The sequence below is a fragment of the Onychostruthus taczanowskii genome, unplaced genomic scaffold (assembly GCF_017590055.1).
Source record: "Onychostruthus taczanowskii isolate IOZ18803 unplaced genomic scaffold, ASM1759005v1 scaffold12, whole genome shotgun sequence".
Lineage (NCBI taxonomy): Eukaryota > Metazoa > Chordata > Aves > Passeriformes > Passeridae > Onychostruthus > Onychostruthus taczanowskii.
The window spans coordinates 5,372,895-5,392,653 of NW_024498351.1; the positions used below are offsets into that span (position 1 = coordinate 5,372,895).

The 19,759-nt window shown below is 38.1% G+C and overlaps 1 protein-coding gene across 3 annotated transcripts in view; it reads left to right on the forward strand.

The window, feature by feature from the left end:
• The first annotated feature begins 47 nt into the window (after positions 1-47).
• Positions 48-19,759, forward strand: part of LOC121331360 — a 57,680-nt gene continuing 37,968 nt past the window's right edge. For all 3 annotated transcript variants that reach the window (XM_041395714.1, XM_041395715.1, XM_041395716.1), the window contains exons 1-10: positions 48-206; positions 545-614; positions 1,632-1,762; positions 3,472-3,560; positions 4,696-4,795; positions 6,139-6,182; positions 7,295-7,372; positions 15,928-16,124; positions 18,365-18,429; positions 18,704-18,810. In XM_041395714.1, coding sequence (XP_041251648.1) covers positions 87-206; positions 545-614; positions 1,632-1,762; positions 3,472-3,560; positions 4,696-4,795; positions 6,139-6,182; positions 7,295-7,372; positions 15,928-16,124; positions 18,365-18,429; positions 18,704-18,810 — 1,001 coding nt within the window. In that variant the 5' untranslated portion in view covers positions 48-86. The remainder of the gene's footprint in view (positions 207-544; positions 615-1,631; positions 1,763-3,471; positions 3,561-4,695; positions 4,796-6,138; positions 6,183-7,294; positions 7,373-15,927; positions 16,125-18,364; positions 18,430-18,703; positions 18,811-19,759) is intronic.

Consider the following 19,759-nt stretch of genomic DNA (forward strand, 5'->3'; position numbering starts at 1 on the left):
GCGCAAGCGGCCGGGCCGGGGCCGCCGCCGCTCGCCCGGGCGGGGCCGGCACTTGGGGTAGGGGCGGGCGGGGGTGCCCCGAGCTGATGGTGCCTTCTTCGCCAGTGCCGCAGCTGCTGTACGGAGGGAAGCTGGATTTCCTCGTCTTCGATTACCTCTCCGAGATCACCATGTCGCTGCTGACGGCCGCCAGGGCCCGGTCTCCCGTAAGTAGAGCCGGTGTCCGGCCCCAGCGTGCTGGGCTTGGCCGGGGCGGGTGCGCTCCGGTACTTTGCGACCTCCCGAGCTCTCCTTCAGCCCAAATCGCGCCCGAAACCTGTTTAAGACATACCGGGTTACGGGGATACGGTTTCTTAAGTATACTTTCTATTCGCATTTGTTTATTTGATCTGTTCAGTTTCATCTAGTGAAAGTGTTCATGTCGTTCCCCATCGCGTTACCCGAACGATGGCATTAGTTGAGAGGTAGTTCTTCTGTGTTAACCAAGGAGAGGGGTTGGGTAGACCTACCTATAAGAAATGGTTACAGCTCTTAATTATTTCAGGTTTTAGGTTACACTCCGGATTTTGTCTCCACTGCCATGGCTCCCTATATAAAAGATATTCACAGGAAAGGTATGCTACTCCTTGCATGAGTTTGTATGTTAATGCTGTACACCTGCTTATGAAAGCAGGCTGACAGAGTTGGGGCTCTTCAGGCTGGAGAAGAGAAGGCTCTGGGAAGATCTAACAGCACCTTGCAGTACCTATAGGGGGTTTGCGAGAGAGTTGGACTTCTTACAAGGATATGTAGTGATAGAAGAAGGGGGAATGGGGTAGATTTAGATTGGATGCTAGGAAGAAGTTCTTTACTGTGGGGGTGGCGAGGCACTGGAGCAGGTTGTCCGGAGAAGTTGTGAGTGCCCCATCCCCGGAAGTGTTCAAGGCCAGGATGGATGGAGCCCTGACTAACCTTGCCCATAGCAGGGGACTTGGAACTAGGTGATCTCTAAGGTCCTTTTAATCCAAACTATTCTAGAATTCTATGAAAAATGCCATTCTGATTGATGTGGGATACAGGTCTGATGGTGAAATTGGGTTGAGTTATTTGTTACAATTGTAAATACATACGTGTATTTCCATGTGTTTCTTACTATAGCTTCAGTTTGTGAATGGCAGGTTGCTTTACAGATATTTTTCAAAATGGGAGATCTAGATATTTTCAAGGTAATTTAAATTTTCCAGAATTCCCACATAGTTCTACAATATGATTTTCCAGTCTTTTTTTGTTGTTGTTGTTTACATTAGTAAAGCTTCACAGTGTCTGTTACTGTTCCTGTCGGAGGTGTTTGGTGCTGTCTGCCTCATTGTATGTCTCTTTCTGGTCACTTTCTTCTTCCATTCATAAAGGATAGATGAAATGTATCTACAGCAGTTATTGTTCTCTAAACAATTTTGTACTGGCTTATTCTGATCCTTTCACAGGTTAAATGTGGTTCTTGTTTTAATGTGTTTTTTGTATTTTGCTTGACTGAATGTCTATTGTCTTGCGAAGACGATACCTTGCTTGTGTTCCAGCACACTTTTTAAAGCACAGGTGATTGATTATTGATGCCGCTGAACTTTATTTGCCTTTTTTTTTTTTTCTGTTAGGTGTTCGTGTCATCAGTAATGCTGGTGGAGTTAATCCGCTTGCTTGTGCAGCTGCCCTTCAGGAGGTGGCAAAGAAAGCAGATGTTGATTTGAAAATAGCTGTTGTTGCTGGAGATGATCTGATGAGTGAGGTATTTCTCTTTGTTTTAAGCCATAGCACAAGTCTGTATAGCATTGAAGGTGGCATTTACTGTCCCATAGGAGCCTTGTGTGTCTATGCAGTAGTCTTCTACTATCAGAAGTGTTGTTCTTCATTATCTTTCAGGTTTTTTAATGCATAAATATAATTCTTGGCACATCTGTTGTTTGGTATATAGTGGGGGCAAATTTTATAAACTTGTGGATCTTCTGTTTAGCTTTTTGAAGCAAAATGTGAATCTGCTGTAAGGTCTGCCTGCTCTTCAGGAGAAGCTATTACATGCTGCTATTTATTGCTTCTGTCTAAACTAGGTAATTATGCCTGTTAATACTTCTGAATATGGTATAGCTACCACACATTCAAATGTTTATCCCTTCTAGCTTTTTAGTGGTTTACAGGCATTTCCTGATGTTAGTTTGTTTATAGATAGCTGATTTTCTGGTTTTAAGTAATTAGTTTAGAGCCAGTAAGGTAATGTTAAGTAAGAGGATTGAAGTTTAAATATCAAAAAACACCAAAACAAAACAAAACAAAACAAAAAAAAAAACCCCAGAAAGATTAAATACATGGGATTTTTTTTTTTTTTACTTAGATAATTACACTTTATGAAATCTGGAAAAAAAATGTTGGCCATACCTGAAAAGCTACTGGGAAAAGAGTTTGTACACAATAGTAGTTGAGAGGAGAGGTTTGCACTGTGGTAAAATCTCTGCCTGTACTTGGAAAATTATTTATCTGCATAGGATCTGTTACCTCTTGCATGCACTTGAATGTGGAAGATCGTCAAGTGAGATTCTTTATTTGCAAGTTATGTGTGGTGCTTGGACTTCTTTTTAAGAAACTTCTGCCCTGCTGAAATTACTGTCTGTGGGCCAGAATTTCATTACTGGTACAACAGTGAGTGTTATTTGAGCTTGTTATGGACATGTCTGATCTGAAATGCGCTGTTTTCCATGCTGTTGCCAGTACATGACCTACAGGAACAAAAAGACACAGCTTTTATGGTCTACAGACAACTTCTACTGTTGGTACATGAAACATGGTCAATGTTACTTGTGGTTTGGAGGATTTCAGTCATTAATTTAGAATACCAAATTAGTTCAGAGTGGAAGTTTGGCTTTTTTCCCCACACTACAGATCCCACCTGTAAATTAGTATTTACAGTTTACATGGATGTTGTGTCTATGCATTCACTGTCCCCTTAATCCACTGAATTGCCAAGCTAATGCCTAATTCATGGTCAAAAACACACCCTCCCCTCACCCCTACTTTTCTGGAAACACAGTTTATTCTAAGTACCATACGAAGCTGCAGGATTAACCTTGTTCTCTGGCCATGACACCATTGCAGATGTGACAGACACATTTCTGATGGCAGAATTTGATTTATTTAGTCCTACAGCAGTTACAGACCGTTTGAAGCCTAGGAAGTGCACCAGTTCCTTGTTGTTGGTCATATATAAATGAACATTACATTTTTTAAAGACTACCTTAATTTTCTGTATGCTGGAAAAGTTGTGGTTAAAAGTCTTAGTATCTAAGGCTTTTAGCCATTCAACTGATGGGTATTGGTAATACTTTTAATAATTATACTTGGCTTAGAGTTGCTATGAAGTGGATCTATTGTTTGATACTAATGAGAGGCTTACAGTAGAAACTTCAAAATACTCATTGCTTGTGTATTCTGCTTGTTTTCTAACAGAAAGAGAACTTAAAAGGAGCTGGTATCACTGATCTAGAGAGTGGCAAACAATTTCCAGAGAATATTCACAGCATGAGTGTGTATCTTGGGTGAGTTATTTTAGCAAGGTGTCATTATTATGAACAACGAATTTTAACACACTGAATACAGGAATTTGTTTTGCTTTGCAAAACAGATGAGGTTCACCTTTGAATTATTCAGGCAACCAGAAAAATACTTGTTTGTAATTGTAAGTAAGTTATAGTTATAACCTTGTAAGTTATGACTTCTTAGCAATACACCATCTGTGAATCATCAGGTTTTAGTTGAAGCGAAAACAGTGTTAGTTCAATTATAACAATTGCAAAAATGATTTTTCATATGCTGATTATTCTGTTGCAGAATGGAGTAGTTTACTGTGTTGTCACTAGAGAAGTGCAAACAGGGAACTCAAGTACTGGGATGTAGTCAGTGCTGTAGGAGGTTCCCTTGCGCTCGACTCTGTGTCAGGCTTTGTACTCTTGAAATTTTGGAAACCAGTTTTTCAGGATGGTCACTTGTTTTGAAAGATCTCCCTTCCCTCCTTTATGATGCTTAGGGTTTTCGTAAGTCTGTGAGTGGCAGGTGTTCCAGCTACCTCTTTGTGAAGTTGCATTTTCATTGTCACCATCCACTTCAGACGAATCAGTGTTAATCAGGTCTAGTAAAGGGAAAGGACCAAGAAATGGGACAGTGGTCACATGCATCTCTTCAGTTGATGATCCTGTTCTTGCACAGTGCTCTGGAAGTTAGACAATATTGCAGGTGTGTAAATCACTTAGATGACTGACCTGATAGGTTTAAAATTGGAGGGCTAAGTCACCAGGCTTTATCCCTGAAGAATGTTCATCTTTATACACTCATCTAAAAATTAAATATTTAATGAACCTCTGAAAAACACTCTTTTCTGTGATTGATGATAGAAATGTCCCACTCTGCACTTTATTCAAGGAAGTTTCTATGGACATTAAGAGAAGTGTTCCAGTTATGTTATTTAGGTACCTGAATTTGATAGTGCCCTGATGACTGCTCTTTAAAATACTCTTGATGTACATCCCTAATGACAAATTGGTTGTGGAAGTAGTTTTTTAAATTGATTTCTATGCATTTTTTAAGTGATTTTTAACCTGTGTGTGTCAGGGAACTGTTTTTTAAATGATGCTTTGAAAGATGAAAGTACTTACTGCTGTGTTTTATCATTTTCAGTGCAAGACCAATAAGCAGAGCTCTAGACCTTGGAGCTGATATTGTTGTGACTGGCAGATGTGTTGACAGCGGGATTGTTCTAGGCCCACTCATTCATTCTGTAAGTAAATGTAAATTTCCAAATGCTAATGAATATATGAGAGCGAATATTCAACGGTCATCATCGGACAATTTTTGTCCATTATGAAAATGTAGATACTAAATGAAAAATAATGAGCATCTCTATTTTTTTTCTTACGTGCATGAAGAGTTGTCAGCTTCCACTTCTAAACTGATAGCAGGCATATTTGTTAACTTGTATACCATTAAGCTGGAAAGCTTGGGTAAAATTTAGGAAGTCTTAGCCTTTTTCAGCAGTATTTCACTCTTACCATTTGTTCTGCAGTTTTTTCCCTTGCCTTTCTGCAAAGTTTGGTGTGCAAATATATTTTTCTTTACTACAAAGTGTCAATAGTAGAGCTCACTCTGGTTGGGGGTTAGCATGTGAGGTAGTTCAAAACACTTGGGTTTTTTTGTTCAGTGTGTAAGCAGTTTTGTTTAAAGTAGTCAAGTTTCAATGCAGCATTTCTGAAATTCCTTGAAATTCAAAAAAATATACAACCATGGTATGTAGTTTTCTGAAGTATTTTTAATAGGTTTTCATGAATTCTTGTGAAGGATCACACATGATCAAATACAGAAGCTTTCTTTTGGTGCATATTTAGAAAAATAGGTTATGTGTCTAGTTAAACACGTACTTTCTAAGACGTTATACTCTTTTGACTTCGTGCATGTCAAACATTGCCTGATTAATTTTCCATTTATAATTTCCATTATGACTTGTTATTTTATTCCTAGTTGTTTACATTCTCAAAATAACAAATGTCAGTGTGCATTACCTACTCCAGAGAGACCTTACCTAATTTATTTGGGGAAGGTTTTAGGAAGATGTCTGCAAAGTGCTAAAGAAAGAGTTACTGTATTGCTTACAGGTTGAACTCAGGGAAAAGATTCTATCTAAAATTTCCAGTTAAACAGAAAGCATGCTTCCAGTTTTTGAGGGTGACTGGTAGTACTCCAGGAACTGACAGTTTTCAAAAGTTGAAGACACATAGAGGTTTGTCCAGGTGACACAAGATAGGTACTATACTTTTAAACCTGTGTGTTGTGCAGTTTTAACTAATATGGATGTTGCACTTCCAGTTTTTTTTGAGGTGGGTATGACTTTCAGACTTTGAATTTGTTGGAGTGTGTCAATAGGAGGAGAACTGCAGTGTGTCAGAAGTTTTTTGCTAATTTGCTGTCTAGGAACTCAAATCCATGTACACTTCCTGCCGATTATTGTTATTTAGATTTAAAAATATATCCAATGCATTGTTATTCAAAGCAACAAATACACATTGTGCAGTTTTTTGTACTGTATGAAACTTCTGTGCATGTGAAATATTTGTGTTTTTCTTCTAGTTTGGCTGGAATAGGGATGACTATGACTTGCTGGCTGCGGGAAGGTAAATGATATAAGAAGAAATGGGGTAAATGTATATTTCATATAATAATGTCAAGGTACCAATTTTTTCAGCACATCCTAATTTTTCATATTATCATTGCATTAATTTATTGGCATGTTTTAATTAGGTTTTGAGTTCTTTTTCAAGGCTCACTTACTATTCTCACTTGGAATTGAAATTATAGAAACTTCATTCTGGAGCCTGGAGAAAGGGTTGAAAGATTTTATTTAACAGCTTAACTTTTTCTTGCTGTTAATTTTCTGTCAAGAGATGAAGTCTTATAGTACAGGCCACTGATTCCCAGGTTTTTCTGTTTGGCTGCTGCTGTTGGCAGGTGGGGTGGTTGGAGGGCTCACTCTGAAAGATGCACAAAAGCAGGTTTGGTCAGAAGGCAGCATCCTGGTATGGTTTTGTTGAAGCTCAGTGTCAGTGCTCCCATTTACAAGTCCTTGTTGTAGGCTTAAGGCTAGGAATCTGATTCAGAAAGGGGTAGAATTATGCCACCTAATTTAGCATTGTGCATCATGTATCTAAGTAATCATTCATAAAAGAGTGATTACTTAGCCTGAGCACACTCTAGTGTTAGTGTTTTTGAACCTCTGCTTGTGGAAAAATGTGGAAAGAAATTCATTCAGGCTCCACTGAATTAGGGATGATAGAGATGAAGATTTCCCCATAATTCTGTTGAATTGTTATAGACGATCACAATCAAATATGAAAATAGTAATAGGTAATCATAATACATGGAGGTGAGATTTTCTGTCTCTTCATTTAAAAATGGTCTTTGTCTATTTAGTTATACACAGCTCAGACTACTAAAATACTGAATTACTAAAATTACTAAGAAAACTTGGCTTTAGGTGTGAGGTAATCTTCTAGGTATTAATTTTTTTGTAGGAAAATTCTTCTTGTATAAGTTTGTCCTTTAAACACTCTATTCATCTTTCGGGATTCCTTGTTATGCTTAATGTATAATTTTTAATTGTATTACATACTTGTGAAGGAAAACAGCACATTTTGTTATTTAGCTATATTTCCACTGTATTTTAAAGCTGGATTTGTATAAATTGATTTTGCATTTTACTCAGTTACTTTTAACGCCATTTTCCCAGTCTTGCAGGTCATCTCATTGAATGTGGTGCTCAGTGTACAGGTGGAATATTCACTGATTGGCACACAGTACCAGACTGGTAGGTGAACCTGATACCAGCATGCTTGTTTGTAGTGGACCAAAGATGAGGTTTTCTGCCTGTGTCTTTGTTACGAAAACTGCTTCTACCTTTCTCTTTTTGGGGACACAATATGGGCCTCCTGATATTTTGCCACCTCAGCATTACTTTTCTACAAGTTCTGTTTTCCCTTTTCACGTTTTCCTTTTTGGTCAGACAGTGTCTTTCTTTTGTTAACTTTAGCAGATTTTGAAAGCCAAATTAGCCCTTTAATTATTTTTTTCCCCTTAAAACTGTTTTTTCCTGTTTCCTTCAGTATCCTCTGCTTTTTGAAAAGATATGTTATTGACTATGATTTTATTGGAAAAGACAATATTGATGGTTTGGATGCTGTTACAGTAGTCTTCAGTTAGATCAGAGATGCTTGCTGGTCTGTCAAAAATTTCACATAATTTGCTTTGGTAGGGATGAATATATGCTGTAGTTCTGTCCTGCTGAATAACCTGATGAACACAAATGTGTTGGATGGTCAGTCCTTCCAGAAAGTTCTGTGTGTCTTCTGTTCAGAGCTGCTGAATTAGAGTTACATGTACATGTGTCGTTCTGCCTGCTGAGGGAGCCTGCTTTCTACCACCCTGTTGATAAGAGTAGTTTAAAAGTAGTTAGGGAACACGTTTTCTGCGTAGTTATGGCTGCAGTTACTTCTGTGTTTATTGGGATGAGAGGGAGGAATCTTGTCCTGTGCTGTATGATGAGAAAGGCAGGTCTTCTTTTATATGATGGAGGAAAGGGCTGAGGAGCAGCAGGGAGGTGCAGGAGAGAAGAGTGCTTTAATATAGAGTGTTCCTGCTCCCAGGCTGACTCTGGTCCAGGTGAGTGACCCAGCAGGACTGTGCCCTGCTGTCTGAAGAGCCATAGGCCTGCCTGGATTTCTTCTTCTCCTTGTAGTGACTGGTTGTGATTCAGAGTGTGATCCTAAAAGATGTGTGCTGCTTTTCTGAGTTCCTGAGCACTGCTGATTAAAGGTAAATGCATGTATGGTATTGAGAACAAACAGGATTGGGCATTTCTTCTCCCCACTGGAAGGCTGCTGAACAAAATGCACTCACTCTTCACTGTTGTATGTTATGGGAAATCAAAGGCGAGAGTTTATAGTAACAAGTTTGCTTTGGAAATACATAATTCCTATTCTGATGTCTCTCCCAATAATTTAATTATGTTGCATCATGAACCTTCTTAAAGTCTTCTGTAACTGTGATTCCAGAAGACCTTGCTTCATAAAAGAATTGAAGTGAAAAAACAGAACACTAATTTTCTTATTAAAATGTTTGATAGGTCTTTAAGGATTTTTCTGTGAGAAGTGTCAATCTGGCTTTAAAAAAGAAAGGCAGCTTGAATATATGAAGCTATTGTAAGCTATTGGAGTGGGAATAGCTCATTTTACAGAAGAGTTTAAGTACACAAATATGCATAGCTAATAGTTTTGTATCTGTAAAAATCACAGAACTTTGTCTAAAATCATAGTGGACTTGTGGTTTAGAGCTGACTGGTGCTGAATTGAATCTCCGTTAAAGAACATAGAGGTTTAACACCTGATACTGCTCTGTTACTTTGTGCATACATACCCAGAAACTGTGCATGACTGTATTTGTGCTACTATAACAGTTATTTATTTATCTTCACTTAAAGTCTGCTGAAGAATTGATTATGGTGCCTTAAAACTAGTCGGTTTGTTGAGTCAGTTTGTGAGCAACTTTTGAGTCTTAGATGTGTAATTAATCAAATTCTTGAAGTAAAATACTGTGACACATCAGCCTGTATGATAAGCTGCTAAAACCAGTCAAAACCAGAATAATGTATGAGCTTTGATTTTAAGTTTTGTGATGTAGAGTGGAGATCCACTTCAGTAATTGAAAGGGAATTGTGGTCCACTACATCCACTTAGAATATGAGAGGGAAGGCAGGGAGAAGATTATTGGTACAAATTGGTTTCCTGATAGATTGTAGCTTGCTGTATTTAGGCCCAAAAGCATGGAGGGCAAATATTATCAAAACTCTTGGGATGCAGAAAAATGTGTTTTCCATTTAATAGTTTAGTAGTAACCTGTTCTCCCCTGAGTTTAGAGAAATTTGGTGGCATAGGGTTTTTGTTGTTTATACAGTCTGAATCTCTTTTCAGTGCATGTAGATAATGCATTCATAATAATATACAATAATAACATGGTATCTCAGTCTCAGCAGTGACCAAAACATGCCATGCCTGCAGCCACTAACTAGCTATATTGCAATTAGGTTAACAGAGGTCTGGCAGAGTTTGCAGAAGTTAATTGACTGTGTCTATTAATGATTTCTCCCTCCTTTAGAAAAAAATACATTTTTAGCAGTCTCATGAAAATAATTTAGATGTCAATAAATCATTGTGTCTGTGGTACCTAATGTTAAATCCAAATCATCTCAATTAAATTAGTAAATATGAGGGGGAAGAAGCCAAGTTAAATCTGTGTTTATCATTAATGTGCCTTTCACATAGGAGTTTCCCGCTCCATGAGTGCATTTGTGCAGCCCAAGAGCAGAAAACCCATCCCTTGCACTTACTGTGGTGTGTGGTAACTGAACGCTGGAGGGCAGCCTCTCTCCTCCTCACTCCTTACTGCAGAGGGTGAGCTTCATTAGCCTCCAATATTTGACTGTCTGGGGTTTTTTTTTCTCTCCAAGGACAGTAATCCATGTGGCTCTTCTGTCTAAGAAGGACAGAAGAGGTATGGTTTTTTCTAACTTGTAAACAAAACCCAAATAATTTGCTACACTTCAGGTTTATAAATCAAGAGTACTTTAGTTAATCTAAATGAAGCCAGTAAAGTTAGAGCTTACATTCTGTGCATTTGCTGTCATGTCTCAGTGAGTATTGAGACACTGGATTGAATCCACTTCATTCATCCAGTATAGTTTAGTTGGTGGGTTTTTGATGTGGGGGGTTTGTTTGTTTGGTTTTAATTTTCTTGAAATGTTTGATGCAGATACTTCTGTATCAATTCCACTGCAAAAGAATCTCAGGAATATTTGTTTGGGCATTTAATAATTATTGAAACCTAAGCTATTCTTTCATTTCCTTTGTTGTCTCCTTAAAGTAAGTTTATAATGTGAAACAAGTGACGTGCATGTTCCAGCTTGTGACTCTCCAAGTTACTTTAGTTGGTAGAAGCCGAACTTACTTGCTTTCTTTGTGTTCATCTGAGGCACTGGGATTTGTGCTGTATCTCCTTAGTGCATTTGACTTACAGGTGGGAATCTTGAAGCTGTAAGGTTTTGTCCAGTTTTCATGAAGACAGACAGGTAGAGGGGACAGGTGCTGTTTATTTTTCCAGTGAGAAGGTGGGTGCTTGACTCCTGTGTGGATTCTCTGATGTTTAGCAGAGAGTGCAAGAAGCCATTAGTTCATAGTCTATAGAAAGGGTAATGTGCATTCTTAAATTCTGATTTTAAGTTAGTGTTATGAAAAAAGGCACTTATTCCATTTTTGTTATTTGTCTAGTAATGCCCATCAGCAGAGGGTCAGCAGAAGTGATAATAGATCACTGTTGCCTGTTTATTGTCTATGAGCTGACATTACATTACGTTGTCTACAGCTTCCAACAGGGAATTCATGCCATGTGTGAAAATGAACTGTACTGCCAGAACTACACTGATAATTCACAGCTCTCTATTTAATTTAATTTGTCCCCAGACATTGCTGTCTCTTGCTGTTATTTAGTGCCAGTGGGTGATTAGTACATTGTTTTGTTTTGTTTTGAAATGCAGGAGAGAATAAACTAAGGCTGATCAGTAGATAATCATTTTGAGGAGATGATAAACACTGACATTTTGCCCTAAGCCAAGAGTGTACATTGGTTGAGACTGCATAATCCTCTGGCCTGGGATGACCAAAAGGGTAAGTCAATAGCTGTAGACTCTTAAGGGCTGGATCCAGATTTCTTAATTTGGGACTAGAACAAAATCCAGCATGCAAGTCCCATTCAGCAGTGTGGAATGTTTTTTTTTTCTCTGTAGCACCCTCTATTCCAGGCAGCTGGTCTGTTTAGCCTGAAATTGTCTGGCCATTAGAAGTGGAGGTACAAGACATAGTCAGAAATGCCCTTGTCAGAGGGGATAAGTGATGCAATTAATAAGTCTTGCCTAAAGCAGAATTGCATGTTAGGAAACATTTTGGTACCTACACGTGAAGAGATGCTTATACCTTTACTTTGTAAGTTTGTGCTGATCTTGCCTGGTGTATTATCAGTTTTGAATCTGTTGTCAAAACGCTGCTAGAAGTGGTAGGAGCTTCTGCTTTTTCCCTAGTAGCATTCTGGTTAAGATGTATACCTAAGGAGTTGAGAAGCTTGGCTCAGAGCTCTGCTTGGTGTGACATTCACTGAGTCACGTCCCAGGCCACTGCATTAGCTGTAAAGCTAAAAGTTCACACCACATCATAACTTGGATCCAGGTTCACTTCCACCATGCATTGCTGTGGGGTTTTGTTTTCATTCTTGCAGCAGCTTCCCCAAGTAAATGTGCTACACTCGCTGTCCCAGCTCCTGTTGCCAGTCATCTCCATTGAGCAGTAGTGGCTGGAATGAGGTACTTGAGGGATTTGACACTTTTGAAGGGAGAAATACGTGTTCTGTCTCAAGTAATGTCTCTCTCCCTGAGCCAAAGTACTGGTCATGGATTTTACTTTCCCTGTAATCAAATGGTGTAAGAAGTGTGGCAAAACAGGGAGGAAGTTTATCTTGATGACTCCTCAGAGACTTCTGAGTAGTGTCCCAGAATAGACAGGGAGGAGATCCTTGCTTAGACAGCTTAATTTATCGCCTGTGACATGCCCATAAACTGTAACATTTCTGAGAGCCAAAGCTGAAGAAAAAATTACATTTTACATGGAAAAAATTAATCCAAGAGTAAGTTGTTGGCAGGCAGAGAACTTGACAGAAAACTCAGATTCTTGATTGCTATAAGAGTAGTTTGATGAGATGGAGGCTTCAGCAGCAAAAGTAGTTTTGTAACTTGGTTATTCCTGTGCTGTAGGTCTTCACTAAAACCTGCTTTAACTGTTAACTCCTGTCTAGGCCCAGTTTGGAGGGGTTTTCTGAGGTGGAACCTTAGCTTGGTCTCATTCAGTGCTCTGGTTTATTAATGTCTATATTATATATAATATATTTACTTGCTAAGCAGCAAACATGCAACCTGAAATGGACCTTTTGGATTAAAGAATGGTAGCTGTCATCTCCCCTCACAAACTGATGTGTATTACTTGTGTCTGTTGACCCTGTGCTAAAAGAACTGCTTAAATATTTTAAAAATACTACTTGATAGTTATCTCTAGTATTTTATTAATTTATATATTTTATTGTATTTTACATATTTTATTAATTTATGTAATTTAATTAGAATGAATTGTATTAGTTCCCTTCTGGAATTGTTTCCATTGCTTGCTACTGCCTCATTCTACATAGGGATTTTGTCACTAAACTGATGCAATTCTTTTATTGAAGGATGCCACTTAGCCAAGGTACCTTTGGATGCCATGACCATAGTTGCTGCAGGAGTTCATTGTTCTGTGCTTACTCCCCTGCTACACTATATAAAAGTACAGCTTGGCTATGGGTTATGGACAGCCTAAAGGTGGCATGTTTCCCACAGAGCAGACGTCATATGGTGTGTAGTCATTCAGCAAAACCTACAAGTTAATCAGGCAAAGAGTCACTATTTTAAAAGTGGTGGTCAGGGTGATGGTGTGACTATACTGCCTATGGTATACCTGAGCCAGGCAGCTGCTGCTGCTAAAGAGCTTTTTATGCCTGATTTAAGTAGCTGTCATTTGACTGTATCTTAGGAGTGACAGACCAGTTTGTTTCCAATGTGAAAATTAATTTCAAGTAATGTTTTTTAGCAATTTACAAAACACATTTTTGTCTTAAGCGTGTATATGTTAATGTGGGTTATTACTGCCGTCTGCTACAAGATAGTACTGGGTATTTGTATTTTCCCAGTCATCCAGTTGCAGTACAGGTAGAATCCTGTTGCTTCTTACTCAGATCATTGCATCTCCATGTTGTGAATTGTTAAAAAAGTGAGTGAAGCTTTCAGGACTGGCATAACCTGGGGGAGCACACATCTTCTGCAACTAGCTTGTCATACAGAAAAGTTCATTGGGTGGTGGTGTACCCTGAAGGGGGGAACAGTATCTGCTGTATTTCGATCATATTAGGGGATTAAATTTCTCACTTTGTCTCATTATTACATTTGAGTCTTGTTTTTTAATGGTTTGGGAGTTCTGAGAGTGCAAGCTGGGCAAAATGAGGTTGAATCAATGTTAATAGGCTCAGTGGTTCAGAGTAGGAAGTTGAGTGTCTACAGTTTACTTCTTCCTTCAAAACAAAGATTGCTGGAGAGTACTGCAAGAGTTGCATGTGCTGATGACTGAGATCCAGGGACACTGCTGTCAGTGCAGGAGGATGGACTGCTCTGGGTGATGTGTGTTCATGTGAGTGGTGTCTCTTCTGGGTGCCGGGTCTGAATGAGCTGCACTGAGCCTGCTAGCAGGGCACCTGGTGCTGTGGCATTGAGACAGGACAGATAGGTGGTAGAGTCAAGCACACAAACAAGGAACTGAGAGGGCAAAAGCTGCTTAATTCTAGTCTTGTTCAGTCACTGATTTGTTACCCTGGCCAAATCATGATGCTTCCTCTGTGTGTCTCCTTGCATCTAAAATGTGGATAATTACACATTAGTCTGTTACCATAAGTTAATGTTCCAGACCAAGGATTGAGGGCTTTTTTGGGTATTGTGTTTTTTCTGTGTCACACTTCAAATTTTTGAATATTGCATACTTCTACTACCATCTTTTCTCTCTCCTTTTCCCCTTAAACCCCCCCCCACTAGAATAGCCTGTATATGAAATTGTTGATTCCATTCAATTCTTTGCATTCACCAGGGCAGTCTATTTTTATTTCCTGTATTTTTAGTGGTGTAAATAGTTTCAAAGATCAGTCAAATGAAGTATTACCGTAACTGATTTGATGTGGACTTTTCTAGGTGTCCACCAGCTACCATACTTTTCAAATTTGTTTGCTGTATGTGTTAAAAGTTGCTGATCTCTGGTAACAGATCTTATGTCTTAATCCTTTTTTTAAAATAATGGAGTTATGTTTGAATATTCTCAATGATAAGGAATCTGCTCAAACTCCCATGAACTTTTACAAATGTCCCCTAAGAGTTCACTGGTATTTTTGCTTACTTTCTTTCAGACGCTGTGGATTTATGTTATACAAACTGTATTCATGTAACCTTTGCTGATAACCAGTTCAGTTGTATGTTCAGCACATTGTTACCACTACCACCCAAAAATAATTAAATTGAGGGATAGACTGGTTTTAAGTTTGTATGAAAGACCTGAAGGTCATTGACTTTAATGAGCATGGTAAAGTTCACCACCTTTCATTATTAGGACTTTTTTAGAATGGTTTAGCTTTTGCAAGGAACTGTATCTCCTGAACTCCTCTTTTTGTGTTCATTTTGTGTTGTGGGACACTTGTACACATTTCAGGCTTCCTCTGAGAGGGAAGGGAGCCAGGTAGACTTTTCAGAAGAATCTTTGCACTCTTAATTTTAATTCTTTGGTACTTCTGAAAAGTTTGAAGTTCTTAATTTCACTCAAATTCTCTGTAAATAAATGAAAGCCTTTTAGCTAGAAAAGCAGATGTCTGGATTTTGTCCGCCTAATCCTGAAAACTCTGCCCTGCTACTGTAATGACCAGTATGTGCCTCTTATTATGAGTTATTTGATCACTTTTTGTATATTTTGCTTGTGAGAATGTGAGGAGGAGGAAGGATATTTTAACTTACGAACATGTTCATAATTTCACTGCTTTTCTTTTGCTGTGCCTTGTAATTTTCTGTTAGTTCTGTCTTCTGTGTGCTGAAGATCTTTACTTTCATATGTCTTGCTGTTTTCAGATTACTTTCCTGTGTATAATTAATAATTAAACATGTGAAATTACCCTTTGTAGGTGTGATTATTTCTGTTTCCTAGTTCCCTTCATCTCTGAGGTTCCCAGCAGTTTATTCTTCCTGCTTTGACTGCCTTTTTACAAATCCAGAGTGCAAGGTGTATGTAGATGTCTTCACTGTCATGCTGTGTGTGCTGCTGTAGCCAAATTGGGCTACAATTAACCATGGTTTATTTTACTCTAAATTTACATCTTTGCATCTAATTCTTTAAGCTTCTTTTTTCTTGAATTGTTTCTGTTATTGTCCTTCTCCATTCCCTTCCCTACATCCATGTTTGCAGGTATTATCTCTTGTTATATCTGTTTCTTTGCTAGACAATAGACTACATCCTCGTATTTCAGTTGAGCACTTTGTTCAGGGCTTGATTTTTAGTCTGTGTTCCTGTAGAAACAGCCATATAAATTGTAACTCTTGACACATTTTACTTGATTGGCCATTACTGTGATGAAATTCTGGTGTGTTAATACTTCTTTTCACTTTCCCTTCATATTTATAAGGCTTTTTTCTTAATGTTTTTCATATTCTAGGCACAACATAGGCTTTCCCATTGTAGAATGTTCCTCTGAAGGAGACTTTATTCTTTCCAAACCACCAGACACAGGGGGACTAGTCTCTTTTGGCACTGTAGCTGAGCAGTTGGTGTATGAATTGGGCAATCCTCAGCGCTATCTTTTACCAGATGTTACATGTGACTTTTCCCAGGTTTCCATCACTGAAATTCCAGGTTAGTCCTCTTTCACGTAATGATATCTGTGTCAATGAAGTGTGTTATCAAACAAAAGCAGCTACTTTAATTTCTATTTAGTCTCTGCATATTTCTTGTTAAATCAGTTCCTGAGAGTCATGCTGTATTAAAATGATACTTTCAAGGACTTCTGCTAAAAATTCCTTTAGAAATTTTAAGCATAATCTTATTTACCTTGCTGGCTGACTGTTTTATATTTTCCATTGTGCTCCCTTTGCTTTACTTTTTAATGCCTGCCTTGCACCTGTCAAGTCCTCAAACTGTGTATTCAGTGTGAACAGCTTTGAGACAGCTTCATTATGATTTCAGTATTTTCTTAAACTGCAGCTAAATTTCTTTTCTCAAAAAAATGTTTTCTACATGGTTAGGGCATTTGAAGTGTTGGTAACAATGAAAGGCTGTGTCTTTCAGAGGACTACTTGTTAATGGCATTTTTCTTAGACATTTAGGTGGATCATGGGAGAAGAATGATTAGGTACAGGATTTCCATCAGAGAATCTTTTTTTAAAAAGTCCATTTGCAGTCCTTAAAACACTTAACAGCCAGTAGACTAAAGATGGATATAATGTATGTTAAGAATATAGCTTCAAAAGGAAAACAAAAAAACCCCAGGCTTAACAGATTCAGAGAGCTGTAATTTGAGTAAGACAGCTTGAAAAAAAAAATTATCTACAGTCATCTGAAGTTTTACTGGACCTATATTATATTTTTTTCCTTCTAAAGTTACTTGTGACAGAATGCCAAATGTCTTTCTAAAGCTTAGAACAATCAAAATCTCAAATTAAAAACTTACTGGGATAAAACTGAAAATGTAGTAACATAAAAAATATTTTGCTTGAGTAAAAAAGTCCATAACATGGTACAGTGAATCTTCTGCTCATGCAACAAACGGCAGTCTGATAAGCCCAGCTTGCTGCTCTTAGCCCCTAGTCTTTCTCTTTTTAAAAAAAGAATCCCTAACCTTCCTATGAACTTTTAGCTTGCAAATGACCTGATATGACATGTTTGAACTTAAAATGAACTTTCACATGAACTTTCAGTTAGTCCTCTTAGAAATATAACAGATGGAAAATGGGCAGATTGCTTAAATATTTTAGTTTGAAGTGCTTTGACACGTACACCAGTAAAAAGAGGCAAGCTATCTAATTTTGCTGTTTATATTGCCAGTTTTATTGTCCTGCTGGATTACTTGCAGGGTTTGAGCTAAGAGGTGCTTGTTTTCTTTTTGTCAGTGGATGCTATGCATTTGGTTTTGTGGTATTTGTTTTCTTGTACTATGCTTTCACCTAGAACGTAAAACTCTTGCGGATCTTCACCCTGAATGGAGGGATGTAGCTGTATATTGAGAGAGTTAAATTAACCTCATGTCAGTCTTGAGACACAGTGATGATGTTATTTGAGTGGTGTGTAAAATTCGTACTAGTGACATTTACTTTTTTAGATATGTTCTGATCTGATCTTTCCAGAGTATTTGTATAGGACTTTGAACTGCTTCTTAAATATTTGCAAACACAGGTTAGTCACAGGTGAACTACACTATCATTCTGGCTCTAAAACATGAGAAGCCAATCCTGCACTGCCTGTTTTCAAGGAGTAGCACCTACTGATTTTTCTCCAGCTCAAGCTTGAACCTGATGGCATCCCAACAATTTTTTGCCTTCTTTTTCTTTTTTTTTTTTTGTATTAATATTCCTAATACTGAACATGGTTGTTGCCCTGGAAGATCTATTCAGACTGTTTCTGTTACTGATAAGAAAGTTAAAGTTACCCTTCACTTACTAAGCTCTCAGCCAATATCTCTCACTGGTTTCTCATCCTGCTTTGATTCTTTACCAAGTGAGGGACTGCAGTCCACTCCAGCCAGCTGCAGTAAATTGTAGGCTCTGTGTGTGTGTGCAATAACTGGATATTAAGAGGAATGTAACTATTGAGTCTAATGTCCTAAGGTTGCTTTCTTTGTTAAGTATTTTTTAAGTGCATGAATAAACATTTCATTTGCCCTTTTAAAAGGCTGATGGCAGACATAAATTCAGTCACCAGTTTGCTGCAGTTCTTTCTAAGGCAGGAAGAACTATTTTCTGAAAGCTTCTCTCTTCTCTGGCAGTACGGCTATCAATGCTTTGCTTTTTAATTAAGTGCATTTGATTAATATGTATCACAAAAGAATGTCTTTGAAGTTATATTGAAGAAGCTGAAATACTGATTTTTAACCACTATAGGTTTTGATGGTGGAGCAGTGAAAGTTTGTGGAGCAAAAGGATTGCCTCCTTCAACATTTTATAAGGTATTACCTCATTTTGTGGCGTGAAAAATATATATTGATTTACAAAACCTTGAACTTTGGAGACAGTGCTAAAACTTTGCACTATCCTCATCTTCTCTGCCCCGAGGGGTAAAAGAGAGAGGTGGTAAATCTGAAAAGGCAAACCTTATTTTATATGCAAAAAGTTGTTACTTTGTTTAAAAAGTGTGTTTTTGTATAGATAATGATTGCCAGAGAGCATTTATAGCCTATCAGTACTGAATTCCATGTAACTTCATAATCCCTTTATCATTAGGTAAATGCCACTTATCTTGATGGCTTCAGAGCTACTGCTGTCTGTCCAGTGGGAGGCCCAAAGGCAGTACAAAAAGGAAAACGCACTGCAGAAGCTATTCTGCAAAGGTTGGTGTTTGAGTCTTGGAATGGGTTCTGGTTTGCCTTTCTTTTTTTCCAGATGTGATGAAAATGGAACAGTGACACATGATGGCAACATTACTAACCTTGTAAGAATCCTAGAAGATGATAGTTTTCCTATTGGGATGACATTTCAAGACTTAAGTAGCCTTTTCAAGAAACCTGTTTTCAGTATGTAGCTGCACTTCAGTTACATTTGACAGAGTAAGAAAAGTCCAAATACATTTGAAAATAGATGGCTGGAGAGAAACCCAATTTAGTGAGGAACAAACTGTGGTTGAGATTACATTTTATTAGATACCAGAGGGTAAACCCGTGTGAAACTAGTTTTCAGCAGCTTTCACACAACTTCTTTATGAAAAACCATACTGATATACAGGATGTTTTCTGAGTTTGTGTTTAAAACACGCTTTCTAAAATGTGGCCCAGTGATTGTTTTTTGGCTTTTTCCCTAGGACAGAGTTACAATTCCAAGACAGAGTGATAAACTTTCAGTTGTATTGTCATGTCAGTATATTCAGGCAAGGAGGAATTCCTCTTAAATATAATTCCATATCAGGAATCTCTCATGCTTATTCCAGTATTTCCTTGTGCCATGTTTTATATAAAGCTTCCTCCCCATCGTGTTGTAGACCCATGCAGAAGCTACACTTGGAAAGTCAGAAATCCAAGGTTTACTGTGAACTTGGAGTGAGTGTTCATGTGCCTGTGTGCAGCACTTTGGTGAAGGAGTTGTCTGATTTCCCTCAAGAGATTTGGCAGATAAGAGCAGGCTGATAGGGGCTGGGTAATTGCAAATGCTAAAAGATCCTGTCCAAGAGCTACTGAGAAAATCAAATTGTAGAAAAATCCTTCAGGACGTGGTAAAGACAAAGACTCAAAACCTCTGAAAAGCCATCTTTCTGGAACCTAGATGATTATTTTAGGAAAAAAATAG